Source organism: Scyliorhinus torazame, chromosome 13 (assembly GCF_047496885.1).
Source record: "Scyliorhinus torazame isolate Kashiwa2021f chromosome 13, sScyTor2.1, whole genome shotgun sequence".
Classification (NCBI taxonomy): domain Eukaryota; kingdom Metazoa; phylum Chordata; class Chondrichthyes; order Carcharhiniformes; family Scyliorhinidae; genus Scyliorhinus; species Scyliorhinus torazame.
The window spans coordinates 177,003,238-177,023,045 of record NC_092719.1 but is presented as its reverse complement, the minus strand read 5'-3'; the positions used below and the strand labels follow the sequence as shown (position 1 = coordinate 177,023,045).

At 51.3% G+C, this 19,808-nt stretch overlaps 1 protein-coding gene across 1 annotated transcript in view; it reads left to right on the top strand.

Moving 5' to 3' along the window:
- Window positions 1-19,808, top strand: part of cacna1db (calcium channel, voltage-dependent, L type, alpha 1D subunit, b) — a 1,216,201-nt gene that overhangs the window by 1,176,947 nt on the left and 19,446 nt on the right. Inside the window, exons 45-47 of the mRNA XM_072472487.1 lie at window positions 6,239-6,265; window positions 6,748-6,897; window positions 15,017-15,183. Of these exons, the coding sequence (XP_072328588.1) occupies window positions 6,239-6,265; window positions 6,748-6,897; window positions 15,017-15,183 (344 nt within the window). The remainder of the gene's footprint in view (window positions 1-6,238; window positions 6,266-6,747; window positions 6,898-15,016; window positions 15,184-19,808) is intronic.

The following is a 19,808-nucleotide window of genomic DNA, read 5'->3' as shown; positions in this document are numbered from 1 at the left end:
AACCTGCATATCTTTGGACTGTGGGAGGAAACCGGAGCACCTGGTGAAAACCAACGCAGACACAGGGAGAACGTGCAGACTCCGCACAGACAGTGACCCAAGCTGGGAATCAAACCTGGGACCCTGCCACTGTGAAGCATTTGTGCTAACCACTGTGCTACCGTGCCGCACTAACATCATGGAGTGGGAGAGATAATCGAGGTGTCGGGGGTAGTCAGATGGGTATTTGGATGATTCAATAAAGGTTAGGTCAATTCTATAATTACCTGGGAATTAGAACTAGTTTTAATCCTTCTAACTTTTCCTGGGTAACTATTCTGCTAAGTAAGTCATTACCATCCAAAGTCTCTGAATTAAATCATAGTTTCAGAGGGTTCCAGGATTTGCCCAACTGAAGTTGAAATTTACCAGTCAATTTCCATGTATTCAGTGCATGGGATCCTCCTCCAAGGGGTCCCTCAACGTACCTTCCTGGGTATGTTCACGGTACAGCCATCTGGAGAATGGAAGATCTGGGCCAGTATATTATTTCCTAGTGATCATGTCCTGATTGAAGCAAATTATAAAAAAGTTTGGGATGTTGTCAAAAACAATAGCTTGTGCTTGTGTAACATTTGTAATTCCATTAAGGAAATCGTTCCCAGGCACTAGTATGGTGCCAAAAAGCCCGAGCAAAAATTTAAGTCATTGAGGTGATTAAAGCTAAAATCTTCCAATGGCTTCAGTCAGTTCTGAAACAAAGGAAGATTGTTGTGGTTGTTGAAGGGGATAAAACAGGGTATCACTGCAGGAGTTTGTTATAATCCTTGATCTGATCCCCAAGCTTTTTCTAAGCTCAGGTTAGGGACAAATAACTTTTTGTTTAAAGTTGACAAAGAGTGGAATTTTCCAGCCCTGTCATGGCCAGGGCAGGGCCATAAAATGCAGCAAACTATGGGCAGCACGGTAGCACCGTGGATAGCACTGTGGCTTCACAGCGTCAGGGTCCCAGGTTCCATTCCCTGCTGGGTCACTGTCTGTGCGGAGTCTGCACGTTCTCCCTGTGTCTGCATGGGTTTCCTCTGGGTGCTCCGGTTTCCTTCTACAGTCCAAAGACGTGCAGGTTAGGTGGATTGGCCATGCTAAATTGCCCTTAGTGTCCAAAAAGGTTAGGAGGGGTTATTGGGTTACGGGGATAGGGTGGAAGTGGGTCGGTGCAGACTCGATGGGCCGAATAGTACTGTATGTTCTATGTTCTAAAAGTCCATTGACTTCAAAGGGACCAGAAAATCCCATTGGTGAAAGAGGCTGTAAAATTCCATCCTACGTTTGAGATTCAAGACATTTGCACAGTGAATAAGGCTCACAAAATTCCACAAATGCCAAACAAACAAAAATAAAATTTACTATGGGAGGTCAGAAAGAAAAAACAATCCACAATATCTATGTTCTACTTTGACATTTAGTATTAATATGGGGTACAAGTGAATTAACACACTAAAAACAAATGCAACAAATACAGAGTCCATGGATTTCTGAACAACCCACCCAGGTGTTAATTACACTGTAGGTCAACCAGTCTCACTGAAACTCCATTTCTCTCATGAAGGATTCCAGTCTTCCCCTGGGAATTCTCCTTACCTGGAAATTGTTTCCAAAAGTTGCTCCAACTAGAACGGATACAATGGTAGCCCACTTTGCAGGGTTTCAATCTTGTCTCTTGGATTCCCAAGTGTGCACCCAATTACCAGCTCACAATTACAATTTCACCTTTTCAGCCACACTGAGGAGAATACTACTGCTCCAAAAGGATACCTTTGTCTCAATGACCCACAGCATGGAGTCACCAACCTTCAGCTGCCTTCTTGGATCTTTAGAGCTTCTCCTGAACCTTCTTTCATTACCAGGGCTTCCCTGAGCCCACTTTGATTACCAGAGCTTCCCCTCAGCCCATTTCAATTACCAAGGCTTCCCCTGCACCCTCTTCACCAAAAGTCTGCGAATCACAGCCCTTTCCCTTCCATTGAACTTAGCTGGGACTTCTTTTTGTCCCTGCCTGGGCCTCTTCTCTTGGAATTTCCCCTGCTTCCCTCCGTTTTGGAGCGCACCCTGTCCTTGCCTGGGACAAATCTTCAGTGGTGTGACACTCTAGGTGAAATGACTTGGGTTTGCTTCACGTGCTGCATGCTGGTGTCAAAGGACATAAAAATACAGAACTGCTCAAGTGCAGCCTACTCTCGATCTTCGCATGCGCAGAAACTCTGAGATCTGTTGAGACTTGGCGTGCCTGACCTCTGCCTGCGCCTCCAAGGTAAGTTGACTTTCTTAACAAAGTTTCTGAAGGAATTATACTTCATTCATGATCTTACCGCTATCATAGTTGGGAATGCTAAGATTGAGCTCCATTCACAGTCCCTTGATATTGGAGCAGCCCATACCAACCTACAATAGCCCAGGGTGACACTTGGTATATAAGACGCATACTACAGTAGATAACTTCCCGCTAATTACCATTTTGAACAAGAGAAAGCTCATCCCCTTAGTGTTCAATGGCACCATCATCAACATCTGGGTCAAAATCCTGAAACTCCCTCCCTAACAGCACTCTGCATGTAGCTACACCTCAGGGACTGTAGCGGTTCAAGTAGCCAGCTCACCACTACCTTCTGAAGGGCAACCAGAGATGGACAATAAATGCTGGCCTAACCAGTGACGCCCGTATCCCGTAAATGATTAATTTATTTTTAATCCCGGAGAGGTTCCCATCGATCGCAGGCAGGATTCAATCAGCCATATTAAACAGTGGCTACAAGAGCAGGATAAAGGATAGAAATTCTGTAATGAGCAACTCATCTGTCAATGCCTCAAAAGCTCTCCATCAGATACATGCCTCATGTCAGGAGTAATTGCAATGTTCCCCATTCACCTGGATGAATGCAGCTGCAACAACACCCAAGAAGCTAATCACCATCAAAAATACAACAGAATGGTGCTCCAACCTGTGGGATTCCTCCACCACTAGTGCACTGTGGATGGGTCATAGAAAAGGAATAAAGGGCCTAAAATTACAAAACATTGGGCAATGGGAGTTAAGATTCAAGATTATATCTTCACCAGAAATTGTTGTTGGATTAATTACTTGCGCCAATAGAAATTGTGCTGTCTATAGCAACAATTTTCTGAGTTGCTGAATTCGTGTTACCCATTGAAAGCCAGTTTGTGATGATTGCCTGGCTTTTCAGCAGGTGGTGTATTTTCTTGCCATACAGCATAATAATCATTTGCCATGCAATTAAATCTGTGATTAAAATGCAAATCTGTAATTAAATATAATTAAACCTGTAGTTATTTGAAGAGGAGTTGGCAATATTGCTGTTGTCACACACCACATTTACAGTGTTCTAATCTTGCCCATTTGAAATATAGCCTTGACTGGAGTCTAATCTGACAGCAGTAATGGCAATCGGTTTTGCTGAAAAGCACGTCAGTTCTTTGGAGATGCTTTCAGTGCTTTCATGGCACTTATTGTAAAGCTGTCCGCCACGGCGGTAATTTCCTGCAAATCAACCATGTTCTTTCGAATTTGGATCGTGGCCTCCTGTTACTTCCTGTCAGGTTAGCTGTTATCTTTGTGGAAAATGTGTTTTTGTTTCTTCCGCAACAGTCCCCTTCTGTACAGTTTCTGCAATATTAACTTAATCATTAATTCATCAAATCAGTGGTGTCATTTCTGCCAGTTTTGCAGTACAAGCCCTGTGCTTGCAATCCCAATTGCGTCTGTTTAAAATGCCAACAGAGTGGTTGCTCCATTGGTGAGATTGAGGAATTTGCATGAAATACACATCAGACATCCCAAAAATTGGGTTAATGGCCAGTTGAGCTTCTGCCAGTTTGAAACTTATGCTGGTAATCTTGGTTTTGAATGTCCACTACAATTTCCAAGCTTGCAATAGTGCCAACGGAAAGATTAATAGCCTGTCTTAAATACAGTCACATCAGTTGGCCTAAAATGAGTTCATGATTTGTGCTGGTCCTGGCAGCATTATATATTGTAATTGCTAGGTAATTTCAGCTACGAATGTAGATTCCTGAGTATCAACAATGACACACTAGCATTTGGTAGCCATTAATTAAGTTTCATTAAAGGTCAGACTTGCACTTAAAATCTCAACAGGTATTATTACTTTGCTCATCAAGAAGATCAATTTTCTATACCACTAAATACAATTTTTAGCGTGATTTTGAAAATCATTGTTATTCTCAATTCAGAAATTAGAAATGAATTTAGAGTAGTCATGCCTAAATGAACAAGTGTTTGACAAGCCATTATTTTAACATACATCAATTGACTCAGTTGAACACTTCACTTGAGTGAAAAGGTTATTGGTTGAAGCCCAGGCATTATGGGAGCTGCTGTCTTTCAGATAAAACATTAAATTGAGATCAAATCAACCCTCTCACATTGGGTATAAAAAGATCTTGTGGCACTATTTGAGGATCGGCAACAATCAGTTTCACAAATTATATAGCTGCATGTAAACTTATAAAAGTAATTTAAAATGTAGGATCGAGTTCTTTACTGAAGGCTTCCATCTGAAAAATTAATTACAGGACTATGGGGAAAGGGAGGGAAAGTGGAACTAGCTAAATTGCATTTACAAAGTGCTAGCATGGGCTTGATGGGTGAAATGGCCTCCTTTTCTATATCCATTCTATGATTCTTTGATTCTATTTTGTATGGAACTTAACCATTTGCCAATTGGAGTCGACCTGAACAGTTTGAACAAAAGCTTGTTGGTTAATTGTTCCCCGGTGCATTCTCCAAGGCAACACCTCTACCAATCAGAGTTGACTTCCCAACCAATCAGCACTCTCTTCCCAACCAATCAGCACTCTCTTCCCATGCAGTATAAATTGTTGTTCCCTTTACTATTGGAATTCTTGCTCCCTTTAAATGATCATGATGCGTGCAAGACGAAAAGCTTCGATAGCATCTTTTTTCAGCAATACACAACCAGAGATGTTTACTCCATAAATGTTCATGAACTGCATTTGAAACGTGAAAATAAAAGGACAAATGCTATATTTTAGCATCCCCTACGTTTTATAATTCATTTTAATTGTCTTAATCACAGAAATGGTTAGGATTCCATTTTATTTGGTTATAAAGCAAAAAGGAGCACTGGTTAGTTCAGTTGGTTAGAGTGTGATGTTTGGTAATGCCAAAGGCACATGTTCAATCCTTGTATCAGCTGAAGTAGTTCTTGGAACTTGCCTCTTCTGCATGTTCCATTGTGAAATCATGACATCATTGAACCATGATTAGCAACCCAACAATAGCAAGGGTGAAGACAGAAAAAAAGCAAGCAGGAGGGGGTAGGGTTGAGGCAGTAATAAATAGATTTCTCCACAGCATCATTGCTAGATCTGTACCATTCTTTGAAAGTTAACTAAATTGACTGTGGGAAAGATGATTGTACTGATCCTGGTGAGGCAAGGTACGAGCAAATAAAAAACTGACAAAATCATAGACTCCTGCAGTGCAGAAGGAGGCCAGTCGGCCCATCGAGTCTGTACCAACCCTCTGAAAGGCCAACTCTCCTACCCTATCCCTGTAACCCCAACCAACCTGCACATCCTTTGACACTAAATGGCAATTTAGCATGACCAAGACATCCAACCTGCACATCTTTGGACTGTGGAAGGAAACCGGAGCACCCAGAGGAAACCCACGCAGACACGGGGAAAACGAACAGACTCCACACAATCACCAAAGGCCGGATTTGAACCTGGGACCCTGGTGCTGTGCGGCAGCAGTGCTAACCACTGTGCCAGCATGCCGCACTAAATATTGACAACATTTTCATAGTGTAGTTTGGAATGCAACATAGTCTGGAGTATCAATTTACAGCTGAAATATTTTGAGAGAATATCCTTAGATGACAGCTGTTTCATAAAACTAGAAATTGTTGTTAACGACACGATCAGTGACATGCCGTCAAATATAACAGAAATAGTGGGCAAAGGGATGTCATCTGAATGTAATAAATGTATGTATTTACCACCAACATTAATTTTCAGGCAATAATTAGTATTAGATTTCAGAATTTTACAGTCCAATTTAAAAGGTCAGTTTTATTTTTCAAATTTAAAAGATCAGTTTCATTCTTGAAAAATATCATTTTTGGAACTATAAATGCATTGTAATACATTGCATTTCCTAACCTTAATTTCTTTTCCCAACTACTTTCCGGACCAGAACACGATATTATGAAACTAACATTAGGTATGTCCTTTGATACCGACATTATTGAACTGGTCAAATACATGTTTAACATAAATTTAATTTCTTGACAGCGGACCGTCACAAAAGTTATACAAAAGCAAATCTGAAATATAAGCAGAAAATGTTGGAAATATTCAAAAAATCAGGTAGCATCTGTGGAGTGAGGAACAGATTTAATGTTTCAGGTTAATGACCTTTCATCAGTACTGATCTGTATTTCCAGCATTTTCTGTTTTTATTATCATAAAGATTGTTTTGCTTTGTTAGAGTTTAAATATGAAAGCATTACCTTTTTGCAAATATAGACTTAAATATTAATTGTTTTCCTGGTAGTATTTTATTACAATCATAAATGGTTTGAAATTTCTAAATTTCATTTGTATTTGTGAATTGTATTTATGAATAGCAAAATTGAAATGCAGAATTAAAATTTTATTGAATAAAAACATGTTATTTTAATATTGTGTCTTGCTTCGCTATAGATCAGATTCTGGTGATGGTGTTGTACCTACTATTTGTCAAGAGGAACGGAGACCAGATGACTGGTTTGAGGATGAACATTATTCAGGAGATCAGGAATATTTCAGTGGGGAGGAGTATTATGAAGCGGACAGCATACAGTCAGTGGATAGGTACAATATATTCATAGTAACAATATTCACTTTGCAAATCAACTAAGGAAAAAAGAAAGTTCTCTTTCTTATGTAGGGCAATGATAGTTTCAGCACACATTTAAAAAGAAAAGTTGCATGCAATTTGAGTAGTAGTTCAGGAATAAAAGATTACTGATACTTTACTGATCAGGGGCGAAATTCTCCGTTATCGGCGGAAAGTCCGCCGATCGGCGCAAAAAACGGCGCAAATCCCACTTGCGTCACGTCAGAAAAATGGGTCGATAGTCTCCGGCCCGAAATGGGCTAGCAGCGACGTAACGGGATCCGCGCTTGCGCAGTGGTTCACGCCGTGCAGCGTCATACGCGCTGCACGGCGTGACGGCTCATAAGGCCGCGCTGCTCCCCCCCACCAGACCGGAACACCCAACCGCAACACCCGACTGGATGGCTGGCCGTCGCTCAGCCCCGAGGTTCGAGTCACGCAATGTGGAGGCGCTCCTGGACGCGGTGGAGCAGAGGAGGGACGCCCTGTATCCCGGGCACGGCCGCAGAGTTGCCCCACGCCACAGCCGGCGTCTGTGGAGGGAAGTGGCAGAGGCCGTCACCGCTGTGGCCCTGACACCACGGACAGGCACCCAGTGCCACAAGAAGGTGAACGACCTCGTCAGAGCAGGCAGGGTGAGCCTCCCCCATATCCCCCCCCTCCCCCATATCCCCCCCTCCCCCATATCCCCCCCTCCCCCATATCCCCCCCTCCCCCATATCCCCCCCTCCCCCATATCCCCCCCTCCCCCATATCCCCCCCTCCCCCATATCCCCCCCTCCCCCATATCCCCCCTCCCCCATATCCCCCCCTCCCCCATATCCCCCCCTCCCCCATATCCCCCCTCCCCCATATCCCCCCCTCCCCATATCCCCCCTCCCCCATATCCCCCCTCCCCCATATCCCCCCCCCTCCCCCATATCCCCCCATCCCCCATATCCCCCCATCCCCCATATCCCCCCATCCCCCATATCCCCCCCTCCCCCATATCCCCCCTCCCCATATCCCCCCCCTCCCCATATCCCCCCCTCCCCATATCCCCCATATCCCCCCCTCCCCCATATCCCCCCTCCCCCATATCCCCCCTCCCCCATATCCCCCCATCCCCCATATCCCCCCATCCCCCATATCCCCCCATCCCCCATATCCCCAAGTGAATCCAGCCCTAACCTTAACCTCTGCAATGCACGCGCAACCGATGGCGTGCATTCATATACCTGCCTAATACTGTTGCCTTTTACCCCTGCCACCAGCCCCCCCCCCCCTGCCCCACAGGAGAAGCGCGCACACAACAATAGGGAGCATGTGAGGACTGGAGGAGGGCCCGCTGATGAGAGGCCACTGACCGTACACGAGGAAAGGGCCCTGGAACTGGCTGGCGGACCTGAGGACCGGGAGGTTGCTGATGCAGAGGTCGGGGGCCCACCAGCAAGTGAGCCACCGACAGCCCGTCCCCATATCCCCCCTCCCCTATATCCCCCTCCCCCGTATCACCTGATCACTGCCTGATGTCTAACCAGGCATGCTTCATTGTGTATCGCAGGACCAAACGTCCAGGCACCCATCCCCGCAGATGCACACTGCCCGCAGGATGCCCCTTGGAGACCACAGGAGACGGAGAGACCCGCACCCTCCAGCATGCGACGCCCGCAGGATGCCCCTCGGAGACCACGGGAGACGGAGAGACCCGGACCCTCCAGCATGCGACGCCCGCAGGATGCCCCTCGGAGACCACGGGAGACGGAGAGACCCGGACCCTCCAGCATGCGACGCCCGCAGGATGCCCCTCGGAGACCACGGGAGACGGAGAGACCCGGACCCTCCAGCATGCGACGCCCGCAGGATGCCCCTCGCACACCACGGGAAACGGAGAGACCCGGACCCTCCAGCATGCAACGCCCGCAGGATGCCCCTCGCACACCACGGGAGACGGAGAGACCTGGAGCAACAGGGAGACGACACCCCCGTCACGTGCGGGAGCGACCACCCAGCGATGAGGGGGGCAGCTACAGGCCCCCGTCACATCCGAGCCAGGACACCACTACCCAGGACACCCCTACCCAGGACACCCCTACCCAGGACACCCCTACCGGGACAGCACTACCCGGGACAGCACTACCCAGGAAGACGAAATACCGGACAGTGACTCAGAGTGGATGGGTGGAGACGAACCCCCACCCCAAAGTGCCATGGACTCAGAGTGGGACGAAGAGCACGACACAATGCCACTGCTGTCACCAACACCCTCCACCATCGCAGAAACACTCACCACGGTTGGGCACTTTAGTGACGAGGCGTCTGGTACACTCACTGGTGCGCACAACACAGCCGTCCCGGTACAGCAGGTGGAGGTAGGAGCAGCAGAGGGACCGGGCGGTCGGAGGGCAGCCCAGGCCAAGCGAACATCTGCCGCCCAGATGGATCCCGGGTTCCTGCAGTTACCACACCCACACATAGATCCGATGCAACCACCGACCTGGAGACGAGCGAAGAGGGTGACGGGCGGCTTGCGGCGGCTGCGGGCGCAGGTGGAGGAGTCCACCCGCGTCCAGGAGCTGGGAGTGGTCCCGGTCATGCGTGCCACCCAGGCTGACACCGCACGGGTGGCGTCCGCGGTGGAGGCAATGGTTGCGACGGTGTCAGACATGGGGAACGGTTTGCGAGGCCTGGGGCCTTCCGTGCAGGCGGCGCCTGTGGTCCAGGAAATGGCTGCCCTCTCACAGGAGGCCATGAGCCAGCGCCAGATGGCAGAGGCGCTCAACGCCATAGCCCAGTCTCTGCAGGCCATGGCCCAGTCTCAGCAGGCCATGGCCCAGTCTCAGCAGGCCATGGCCCAGTCTCTGCAGGCCATGGCCCAGTCTCAGCAGGCCATCGCTGAGGGCATCGGCGCCAGTGGCCATGTGCGAGCCGGCGTCGCACTGTCACAGACAGGGTTTGCCAACACCCTGGACTCCATGGCTGCAAACCTGCAGAGCCCTGTCGATACCAGCACGGGCCTCCAGGACTGGCAGCGCCAGATGTCGGGGGGGCGTCGGATGACCAGTCCGTTCGCATCCCCCACCCATGTAGAGGCCTGGGGGCCATCGGGCACCCCGAGGGAGGAGGAGGTGGTGTGGTCCGTCCCGGCTCCCTCTGTAGGGGAGGTCCCGGTACACCGCGACACCTCGGACTCCCCCCCCCTTCCGTCCCAGGTGCATCGGGATGGCAACGGGCAGGACAGGCTGGCAGCTCGCCATCCCAGTCGCCCGGGCCGCAGCCTGGCCCATCTAGGCCAGGACGCCCCAGGAAACGGCCGCCAAAGGGATCCAGTGTCAGAGGGCAGGAATCACAGGAGTCCACTTCCAGTTCTGCTGTACCGTCTGGGGAACCACGTGGACGTAGTCAAAGGGCCCGTAAGGCCAAACAATTAGACACTGAGTAAGTTGGCACGGGTGCAGGAACTCCTTTGGTTATTAAAGTCAATGTTACACCTACCGAAGCTGCCTTTGTGCTCTGTCCAAAGTGTGCGGGCGTGTCATGTACGTTGAGCGCAAGTGTGTGTGTGAGGGGTGGTCTTACCTCAGCCCCAGGTGAGTCTGCCCCCTTCCCCCTGGGCCGCCATCAACATCCCCCGGGCAAAGGACGGGACCGTGCGCTGCAGTGTCACAGCCGCATGCAGAGATGGTCCGGGTGGATGGTGGTACTGTGGCCATGGGTCAGACATAGTCCAACGATGTAGAGCCAGGAGCTCATCGCAGGGCGGGTTGTCATCATCCTCCATGGCCTGCGATATACACGCGTCCACCCGCAACTGTGTGAGCCCGGCCCGTTGTGCCGCCGGTGGATCGGCAATGGGGGGGGGGGGGGTGGTGTGCATGCGGATGGGGTGGGTGGGGTTGGGGAGGGGGGTGAAGGTGCTGGGTGGGTGGGGGGTGTGGGTGGTCGGCTGTTGCCACGGTGTGCGGTCTGTGGCCATACTACCCGATTCCCACGCCCATCTAGTCAGTGAAGCGGGCGTCTATCAGTCTGTCCCGTGCCCGCTGGGCCAGCCGGTAACGGTGGACAGCCACCCGCCTGTGTCTACCCCGTCTGCCCTGACCATTGCCCCCATCCCCCTCATCTGGGGAGGACTGTGCCTCTTCCTGCTGCTCCTCCACTCCGCCCTCCTCTGCCTGCGGCACATCGCCCCTCTGCTGGGCTATGTTGTGCAGGACGCAGCACACCACAATGATGCGGCCGACCCTATCTGACCGATACTGGAGGGCGCCCCCAGAGAGGTCCAGGCACCTGAAACGCATCTTCAGCACGCCAAAGCACCTCTCAATCACTCCCCTTGTCGCTACATGGGCATCATTGTAGCGGTTCTCCGCCTCTTTGCGTGGCCTCCGTATAGGCGTCAGCAGCCACGATCGCAATGGGTAGCCCCTGTTGCCCAGCAACCAGCCCCTCAGCCGGGGATGGCGTCCCTCGTACATGCCGGGGATGGATGACCGCGACAACACGAATGAGTCGTGTACACTGCCTGGGTGACGGGCGCAGACGTGCAGGATCATCATGCGGTGGTCGCAGACCACCTGTACGTTCATCGAATAGGTCCCCTTCCTATTAGTGAACACGGCCCTGTTATCTGCAGGTGGCCGCACGGCGACGTGCATCCCATCGATCGCGTCCTGGACCATGGGGAACCCGGCCACGGCAGAGAAGCCCACGGCCCGGGCATCTTGGCTGGCCCGGTCCACGGGGAAGCGGATGTAGCGGTGCGTCATGGCATAAAGGGCATCTGTCACTGCCCGGATGCACCGGTGCACCGATGTCTGCGATATGCCGGACAGGTCCCCACTCGGTGCCTGGAATGACCCCGTTGCATAAAAGTTCAGGGCCACCGTAACCTTGACGGACACGGGGAGAGGGTGTCCCCCGCCAGTGCCACACGGTGACAGGTGTGCCAGCAGGTGGCAGATGTGTGCCACGGTTTCCCAGCTCATCCGGAGTCTCCTCCTGCATTCCCGGTCCGTGAGGTCCTGGTATGACTGCCTGGGCCGGTACACACGGGGCGCCCTCGGGTGCCTCCGTTGCCGTGGGGCCGCGACGTCCTCCTCCCCCTCCTCGTCCTGTCGGTCAGGTGTCCCTCCAGCCTGGGCGGCTGCCGCCTGCACCTCTGCGGCAGCCTGCGCCGCCTCTCTGGCACGCTCCTCCTCCTCCTCCTCATTCAGGGCAACATAGACATGAGCGGCTGCCACCACAGCGGCCAACATCGCTGGATGATCTGAAAACATGACGGCCTGGTGGGGGGGGAGGGGAACGACGACATGTCGTCATTGGCCATATCCCCTCCTCCCCCCAGCCAGGTGGCATGGACCGCATGGGTCCAACTGTTGGAGGCTGGCACCTGGCCAGGTGGACCAACTCACTTGCCCTCCCATCACCCTCCTCGGCACGGACCGCCCCCCAACCTCCACCCCGGCACGGACCCCCCCCCAACCCCCAACCTCCACCCCGGCACGGACCCCCTCCCCAACCTCCACCCCGGCACGGACCCCCTCCCCAACCTCCACCCCGGCACGGACCCCCTCCCCAACCTCCACCCCAGCATGGACCCCCTCCAACCCCCAACCTCCACCCCAGCACGGACCCCCCCCAACCCCCAACCTCCACCCCGGCACGGACCCCCTCCCCAACCTCCACCCCAGCACGGACCCCCCCCCAACCCCCAACCTCCACACCGGCACGGACCCCCTCCCCAACCTCCACCCCGGCACGGACCCCCTCCCCAACCTCCACCCCGGCACGGACCCCCTCCCCAACCTCCACCCCGGCACGGACCCCCTCCCCAACCTCCACCCCAGCACGGACCCCCCCAACCCCCAACCTCCACCCCAGCACGGACCCCCCCCAACCCCCAAACTCCACCCCAGCACGGACCCCCCCCAACCCCCAACCTCCACCCAAGCACGGACCCCCCCCAACCCCCAACCTCCACCCCAGCACGGACCCCCCCCCCCAACCCCCAACCTCCACCCCGGCACGGACCCCCTCCCCAACCTCCACCCCGGCACGGACCCCCTCCCCAACCTCCACCCCGGCACGGACCCCCTCCCCAACCTCCACCCCGGCACGGACCCCCTCCCCAACCTCCACCCCAGCACGGACCCCCCCAACCCCCAACCTCCACCCCAGCACGGACCCCCCCCCAACCGCCAACCTCCACCCCAGCACGGACCCCCCCCCAACCGCCAACCTCCACCCCGGCACGGACCCCCCCCAACCCCCAACCTCCACCCCGGCACGGACCCCCTCCCCAACCTCCACCCCGGCACGGCCCCCCTCCCCAACCTCCACCCCAACCTCCACCCCAGCACGGACCCCCCCACCCCCAACCTCCACCCCAGCACGGACCCCCCCCAACCCCCAACCTCCACCCCAGCACGGACCCCCCCCAACCCCCAACCTCCACCCCAGCACGGACCCCCCCCAACCCCCAACCTCCACCCAAGCACGGACCCCCCCCAACCCCCAACCTCCACCCCAGCACGGACCCCCCCCCCAACCCCCAACCTCCACCCCGGCACGGACCCCCTCCCCAACCTCCACCCCGGCACGGACCCCCTCCCCAACCTCCACCCCGGCACGGACCCCCTCCCCAACCTCCACCCCGGCACGGACCCCCTCCCCAACCTCCACCCCAGCACGGACCCCCCCAACCCCCAACCTCCACCCCAGCACGGACCCCCCCCCAACCGCCAACCTCCACCCCAGCACGGACCCCCCCCCAACCGCCAACCTCCACCCCAGCACGGACCCCCCCCAACCCCCAACCTCCACCCCGGCACGGACCCCCTCCCCAACCTCCACCCCGGCACGGCCCCCCTCCCCAACCTCCACCCCAACCTCCACCCCAGCACGGACCCCCCCACCCCCAACCTCCACCCCAGCACGGACCCCCCCCAACCCCCAACCTCCACCCCAGCACGGACCCCCCCCAACCCCCAACCTCCACCCCGGCACGGACCCCCTCCCCAACCTCCACCCCGGCACGGACCCCCTCCCCAACCTCCACCCCGGCACGGACACCCCCCAACCCCCAACCTTCACCCCAGCACGGACCCCCCCCAACCCCAACCTCCACCCCAGCACGGACCCCCCCCAACCCCCAACCTCCACCCCGGCACGGACCCCCTCCCCAACCTCCACCCCGGCACGGACCCCCTCCCCAACCTCCACCCCAGCACGGACCCCCCCCAACCCCCAACCTCCACCCCAGCACGGACCCCCCCAACCCCCAACCTCCACCCCGGCACGGACCCCCCCCCCAACCTCCACCCCGGCACAGACCCCCTCCCGGCACTCCCCCGGAGCCCAGCCTACTCTAACCACCCCCCCCCCCCCCCCCCCGCCGCACACACACACACACAAGCCGAGACACACCTCTCCTCACGCAATCAGTCTGCGGCCACGCCATTTCCTGCCCAGAGCCAACCCCCCAGGCTGTCACTCACCTCCACGCTGGTCGGCGTGAGCCTGGAGCACCGGGTCACGCCGATGAAAAGGAGGTTTGATTCACGTCAACGTGAACGGTCATCAAGTCGACGGGACTTCGGCCCATCCGGAAGGGAGAATATCGGCAGGCCGAAAATCGGCTGCCTTGCGCAGACCCGTGACATTCTCCGCGGCAGCGGCGCCATTAACGCCCCGCCGACTTTTCTCCCTTCGGAGACTTCGGCGGGGGCGGGATTCACGGCGGCCAACGGGCATTCTCCGACCCTCTGGGGGGTCGGAGAATGACGCCCGTGGTACTAGACATTGGAGTTACAGGGATAGAAATCAGTATGTACTGTGCCAATTTTGGGGTTCAAAATGGGCACTACATTCAATCTGTACAGCCGTTAAGCCCACTACCATTTTTGTGGGCAACATTTTTAGCCCATTAATTATATTAGTAACTGCCCTAACTCCCAGTGAAGGACCCTTCTACAGAAATAATTCTCACCTAGAGGGGCACATTATCAAAACTACAAGAAGGCATAGGTTGTAATTTGAATATGTTCATCTGATAATTGTATTTTACTCTGCAAAATGTCTTGTGTTCTTTTTCTTCCACTCCTGAATCAAATGAAGACAAATACATAGTGACTATCAGAATCAAATTCAAAATAATGACCTGGATTTTGAAAGGCCAAAGGGTTATCATCATCCCTGTGGTTACTATGAAGAAGATGAGTCTCACAGTTATATTGGATACCGCCAGTCACCTAGGAGACGATTGCTCCCACCAACACCTATAGGTGAATAGTTTCTTTGACAAATGTATTAATAATTTATATGTATGTGTTTAGTTTGCATTTGTGTTTACATCTGCACTTTCTATTTAATGATTTGAATTTGATGATTTTGAATTTCAAAATGCAAGACTAGTTTATAGGAGCTTTTTATACCTTTTAATAGACGTACTATTGCTGCAAACATTATAAATTTACAAATCTTTCCAGAACTTTCACAAAAAATGTGTCTTTCTCTGGTTAATAGAACTCTGGGGAACTCAGTTGTCTAAATATGCACAAAATCAGTTAAAATAATATTTATTTATGTACAAAAAGTTGCCATATTTTTGGAGACCATTTTCATTTTTCACAAATGATATTTAGCTTCAAACAAAAAGGCTTTTCTCTCGTACATCTTGTTCAATTGAAACTTAGGAGATGGGTCTTGAAATCAGTTTACTGGAGTGTAAGAGCCAGTGGTGAATAGTAAGGATGAAAATGATGGGTGAGCAGTACTTTGTAGAATAAAGGGCTCAGGCCAGAGAGAGATGTGTTGTCTGAGGTTTGTGAACAGTGCGGTAAAGGGACGTTCATGAGACAAATATTAAGGAAAAATCACTCCCAAGGTGATGAAGGTATTTATAAATATCAGAAGGGCTGTTGGGAGTCCTAACTGGCCAGTATTCCATTGGTTTAAGAAGGCCTTGATATGATATAAAAAGCTCAGCTCAGATTTTAGCAGAATTTTGAGTTTTTGCACTACGTTCAGCCTTTGCGGACAGCTGAAGGTTTGATAAATTAGAGCCAGAGTTACAAAGATGCTGGCAAAAGGCAAAGCAAATGGCTTCAGTTTGATATTAAGTTGTAGCAAATTCCAACTTATCAAGAAATTACTTTTACATCTTTTGGTAAGTATTAACATATGTAAACTGATCGGGATGAAAATACGTAAAATTGATGTAATTTAATCTCTTAAAAACTTTGTTTATCTGCTACATTTCTTGACTCAGCCTCTCTACCAAACATCTCAACCTTGGTGATTTCAAATGCCATCACAAATCACACTCTTTCCTTTGAGTTTATTGTCCTCTCATGCTCCCTAAATCTCTCCCTCCATATAAATGCCCAGCTCACAGCCATCCAATTGATCTTGTGTGAGCTTACTCGTCTTGTAATATCTATCACAAATAAGGCCGTTTCTGAATCACAAGCCACTTTCCCTCTATATCTCCCGTCCACACCCCAACCCTTCCTTCTTCTCTATCTGCCCCTGGAAAAAACTATACCCCAATTCATCTACAACTGAATTTTCATAATCCCAGTATCTAGCCTTTGGCCTTCTGCTCACCATAACATTTCTGCAGCTATTTATTTGCTCATCCCAGCCTCCATTGGAGGCCCCATTAAAAGACAATACTCTTTCTCACCTTGACCAGTTCCCCTGGCACGGCTCTCATCTCTGCTGTTAGGTCCAAGGGATGCAGATTTGAAAGGTTGTGATAGACAACTGGTTCAGCCATTCACCATCCGGCCTGGCTGCATCACATAAAGCAGTATCGGGTCCTCTTCCAGGATCATCCTGCAATGGAAAGCTATAACCCCCCGCTTATTTTCTCTACTACAAACCATCTTCTCAAATCCCTCTCACCTGTGTCCTCCAGCATCACCTACAATAATAAGTACAAGGAACTCATAGACTTTTTTGCCATTCAGATTGACATCATCTGATCAAGCACCTTTGCCACTTTTTTGCCTTCCACTATATGGCCAGAACTCCATTAATGCTGCCTTAGCCCGGAATTCACATCTTTCCCTAGTATCTCTCCCATCACTCTTCATGCCCTCTCTGAGCTGATCTCGTCCATGAAACCCACCTCGTGCTCACTTGATTCTTAAATACACTAAACTGCTGCCCACTCAACTTATCTTCCTGGTCCCCATGTTAGCCGATATTGGTGATTGTTCTCTCTATTCAAGTGCCATCTCCTTTCCTTTAAATCTGCTGTACTCCCTCCAAAAAACTGACCATTGACCCTACCATCCTTGCAAACTGCTGCCCCAACTCCAACCTCCTTTTATTCTTCCAAATCCGTGCTCACATTTTCCAAAACTCCATGTTTGGATTCTTCCAATCACGTTTTTGCCCCTGCCACAGTACCAAAACTGTTTGAACCCATTTCCCGACAGCATTAAGGCTCTAACCAAAGCCATCCTATATGACTGTGACAAAGCTAGAAACTATCTCTTATTATCTTTCTCGACCTGTCTACAGACTTTGACTTGGCTGACTACCATTTTCCTCCAATGCCTCTCCACCATTGGCCAGTTGGATGGGACTATACTCACCTGATTCCATTCTTATATAATTGTGACCAGGGTACCAATTGCAATGGTGTCTCTTCCTACTCCTACATTGTTTTCTCTGGGTGTCCCCCAAGTATCTATCCTTGATGCCCTCTTATTTCTCATCTACCTGTTGCCCCTCAGCGACATTATTCAAAAGCACAGTGTTAGTTTTCATATGCATGCTAATGACACCCACTCTACCTCACCGCCACCTCTCTGGACTTCTCCACTATTGCTAAATTATCAGACAATTTATCTGACATCCAGTACAGGATCAGCAGAAATATTCTGCGCTTGGAAAGACTTGAGGCCATTGTTTTAAATCCCTATTGCAAACTCCATTCCCTAACAACTCCATCCCTCTCCCTGGCAGCTGTCTGAGGGGTGGTACAGTGGTTAGCACTGCTGCCTCACAGCTCCAGGATCCCGTGTTCAATTCCGGCCTCAGGTGACTGTCTTTGTGGAGTTTGCACTTTCTCCCTGTGTCTACTTGGGTTTCCTCTGGGTGCTCCGGTTTCCACCCACAGTCCAAAGATGTGCAGGTTAGATGGATTGGCCATGCTAAATTGCTCCTTTGTGTCCAAAAGGTTAGGCGGAGTTACTGGGTTACAGGGATGGGGTGGAATAGGGTGCTCTTTCCAAGGGCTGGTGCAGATTTGATGGGCTGAATGGTCTCCTTCTGCACTGTAAATTCTATGATTCAAACGAACCTGTTCACAACCCCGGTGTCATATTTGCCCCAAAAATGAGTTCCTCCCGCATATTCTGGAAGTGTACTATCGGCCTCCAAACAGTCAGGAAGAGATAGAAGTGCAGATATGTAGACAAATCTCTGAGAATTGTAAGAAAAATTGGGTAATAATAGAATGGGATTTCAACTTCCCCAATATTAACTGGGATAGACAAAGTGTGAAAGGTTTAGAGGGTGCAGAATTCTTAAAATATACCCAGGAGAGCTTTTTATGGCAATATGTAGAAAGTCCGACAAGGGAGTGGTTTGATACTGGATCTAGTTTTAGGGAATGAAGCTGGGCAAGTGGTTGAGGTTTTAGTGGGGGAGCATTTGGGAAAAAGTGAACATAACTCGATAGAATTTACGGTAGTTCTGGAAAGGGACAAAGATAGACCGAAAATTAAGGTTCTGAACTGGGGGAGGGCCAGTTTTAATAAAGTAAGACATGATCTGTCCAAAGTTAGCTAGGAGCAACTACTTGTAGGAAAATCTACATCAGAGCAGTCAGATTCATTCAAAAAGGAAATAGAGAAAGTACAGGGCATAAAAGCAAATTGCTGCAGATGCTGGAATCTGAAACGAAAGAGAAAATGCTGGAAAATCTCAGCAGGTCTGGCAGCACCTGTAGGGAGAGAAACGAGCTAATGTTTCGAGTCCGATGACTCTTTGTCAAAGTACAGGACATGTTCCCGTGATAGTGAAGGGTGAGAGCAATAAGTCCAGGGAACCCTGGATGACAAGGGATACTAGATTGAATACGGGGGAAAAAGGGAGGCTTATGGCAGATACCCAGGGCTCATAACAGCAGAAACCCTAGAGTAAACGAAGCGGGGATATGAAAAAGCACCAGTGGTTAAAATAAAGGAAAATCCAAAAGTGTTTTATAAGGATAGGAGGTTGACCAGGGTAATAGGTAGGGCACATTAGGGCCCACCTTAGCAATTAGTGTGTGGAACCGGAAGGTATAGGTGAGGTTTTAAATCAGTACTTTCCATCTATGTTCATTCTGGAGAAGGATGATGTAGGTATAGAAATCAGGGAGGTACATTGTGATTTACTTGAACGACTTAACATTGAGGGAGAGGAGGTATTAACAGTTTTAATCGGCATAAAAATGGATAAATCCCTGGGGCCAGATGAGAAAAATCCCAGGTTGCTGTGGGAAGGGAGGAGATTGTAGGGGCTCTGAGAAAAAATTTAAAATCTTCTCTGGCCACAGGAGGAGCCAGAGGACTGGAGGACAGCTAAAGTGGTGCCATTATTCAAGAAGTCGGGACAAACCAGGAAATTACAGGCCAGTGAGTCTACAAGAAACGATTCTGAGGGACTGAATTAATCTCCACTTGGAGATGCAAGGATTAATCAAGGATCGTCAGCATGATTTTGTCAAAGGGAGATCATGGCTGGCGGGCTCGGAGAATCGGAGTTGACGCCGAGACAGGCTGGGACGCGATTCTCCAGCAACCGGAGAATCGCTGCCAGCGCGCACGTTCGAGGCGGCGCCGGTCGGAGGCCGTTGAAAGAGACCCCCGCGGCAATTCTCCGCGGTCGACCGGCCGAGTTCCCGCCA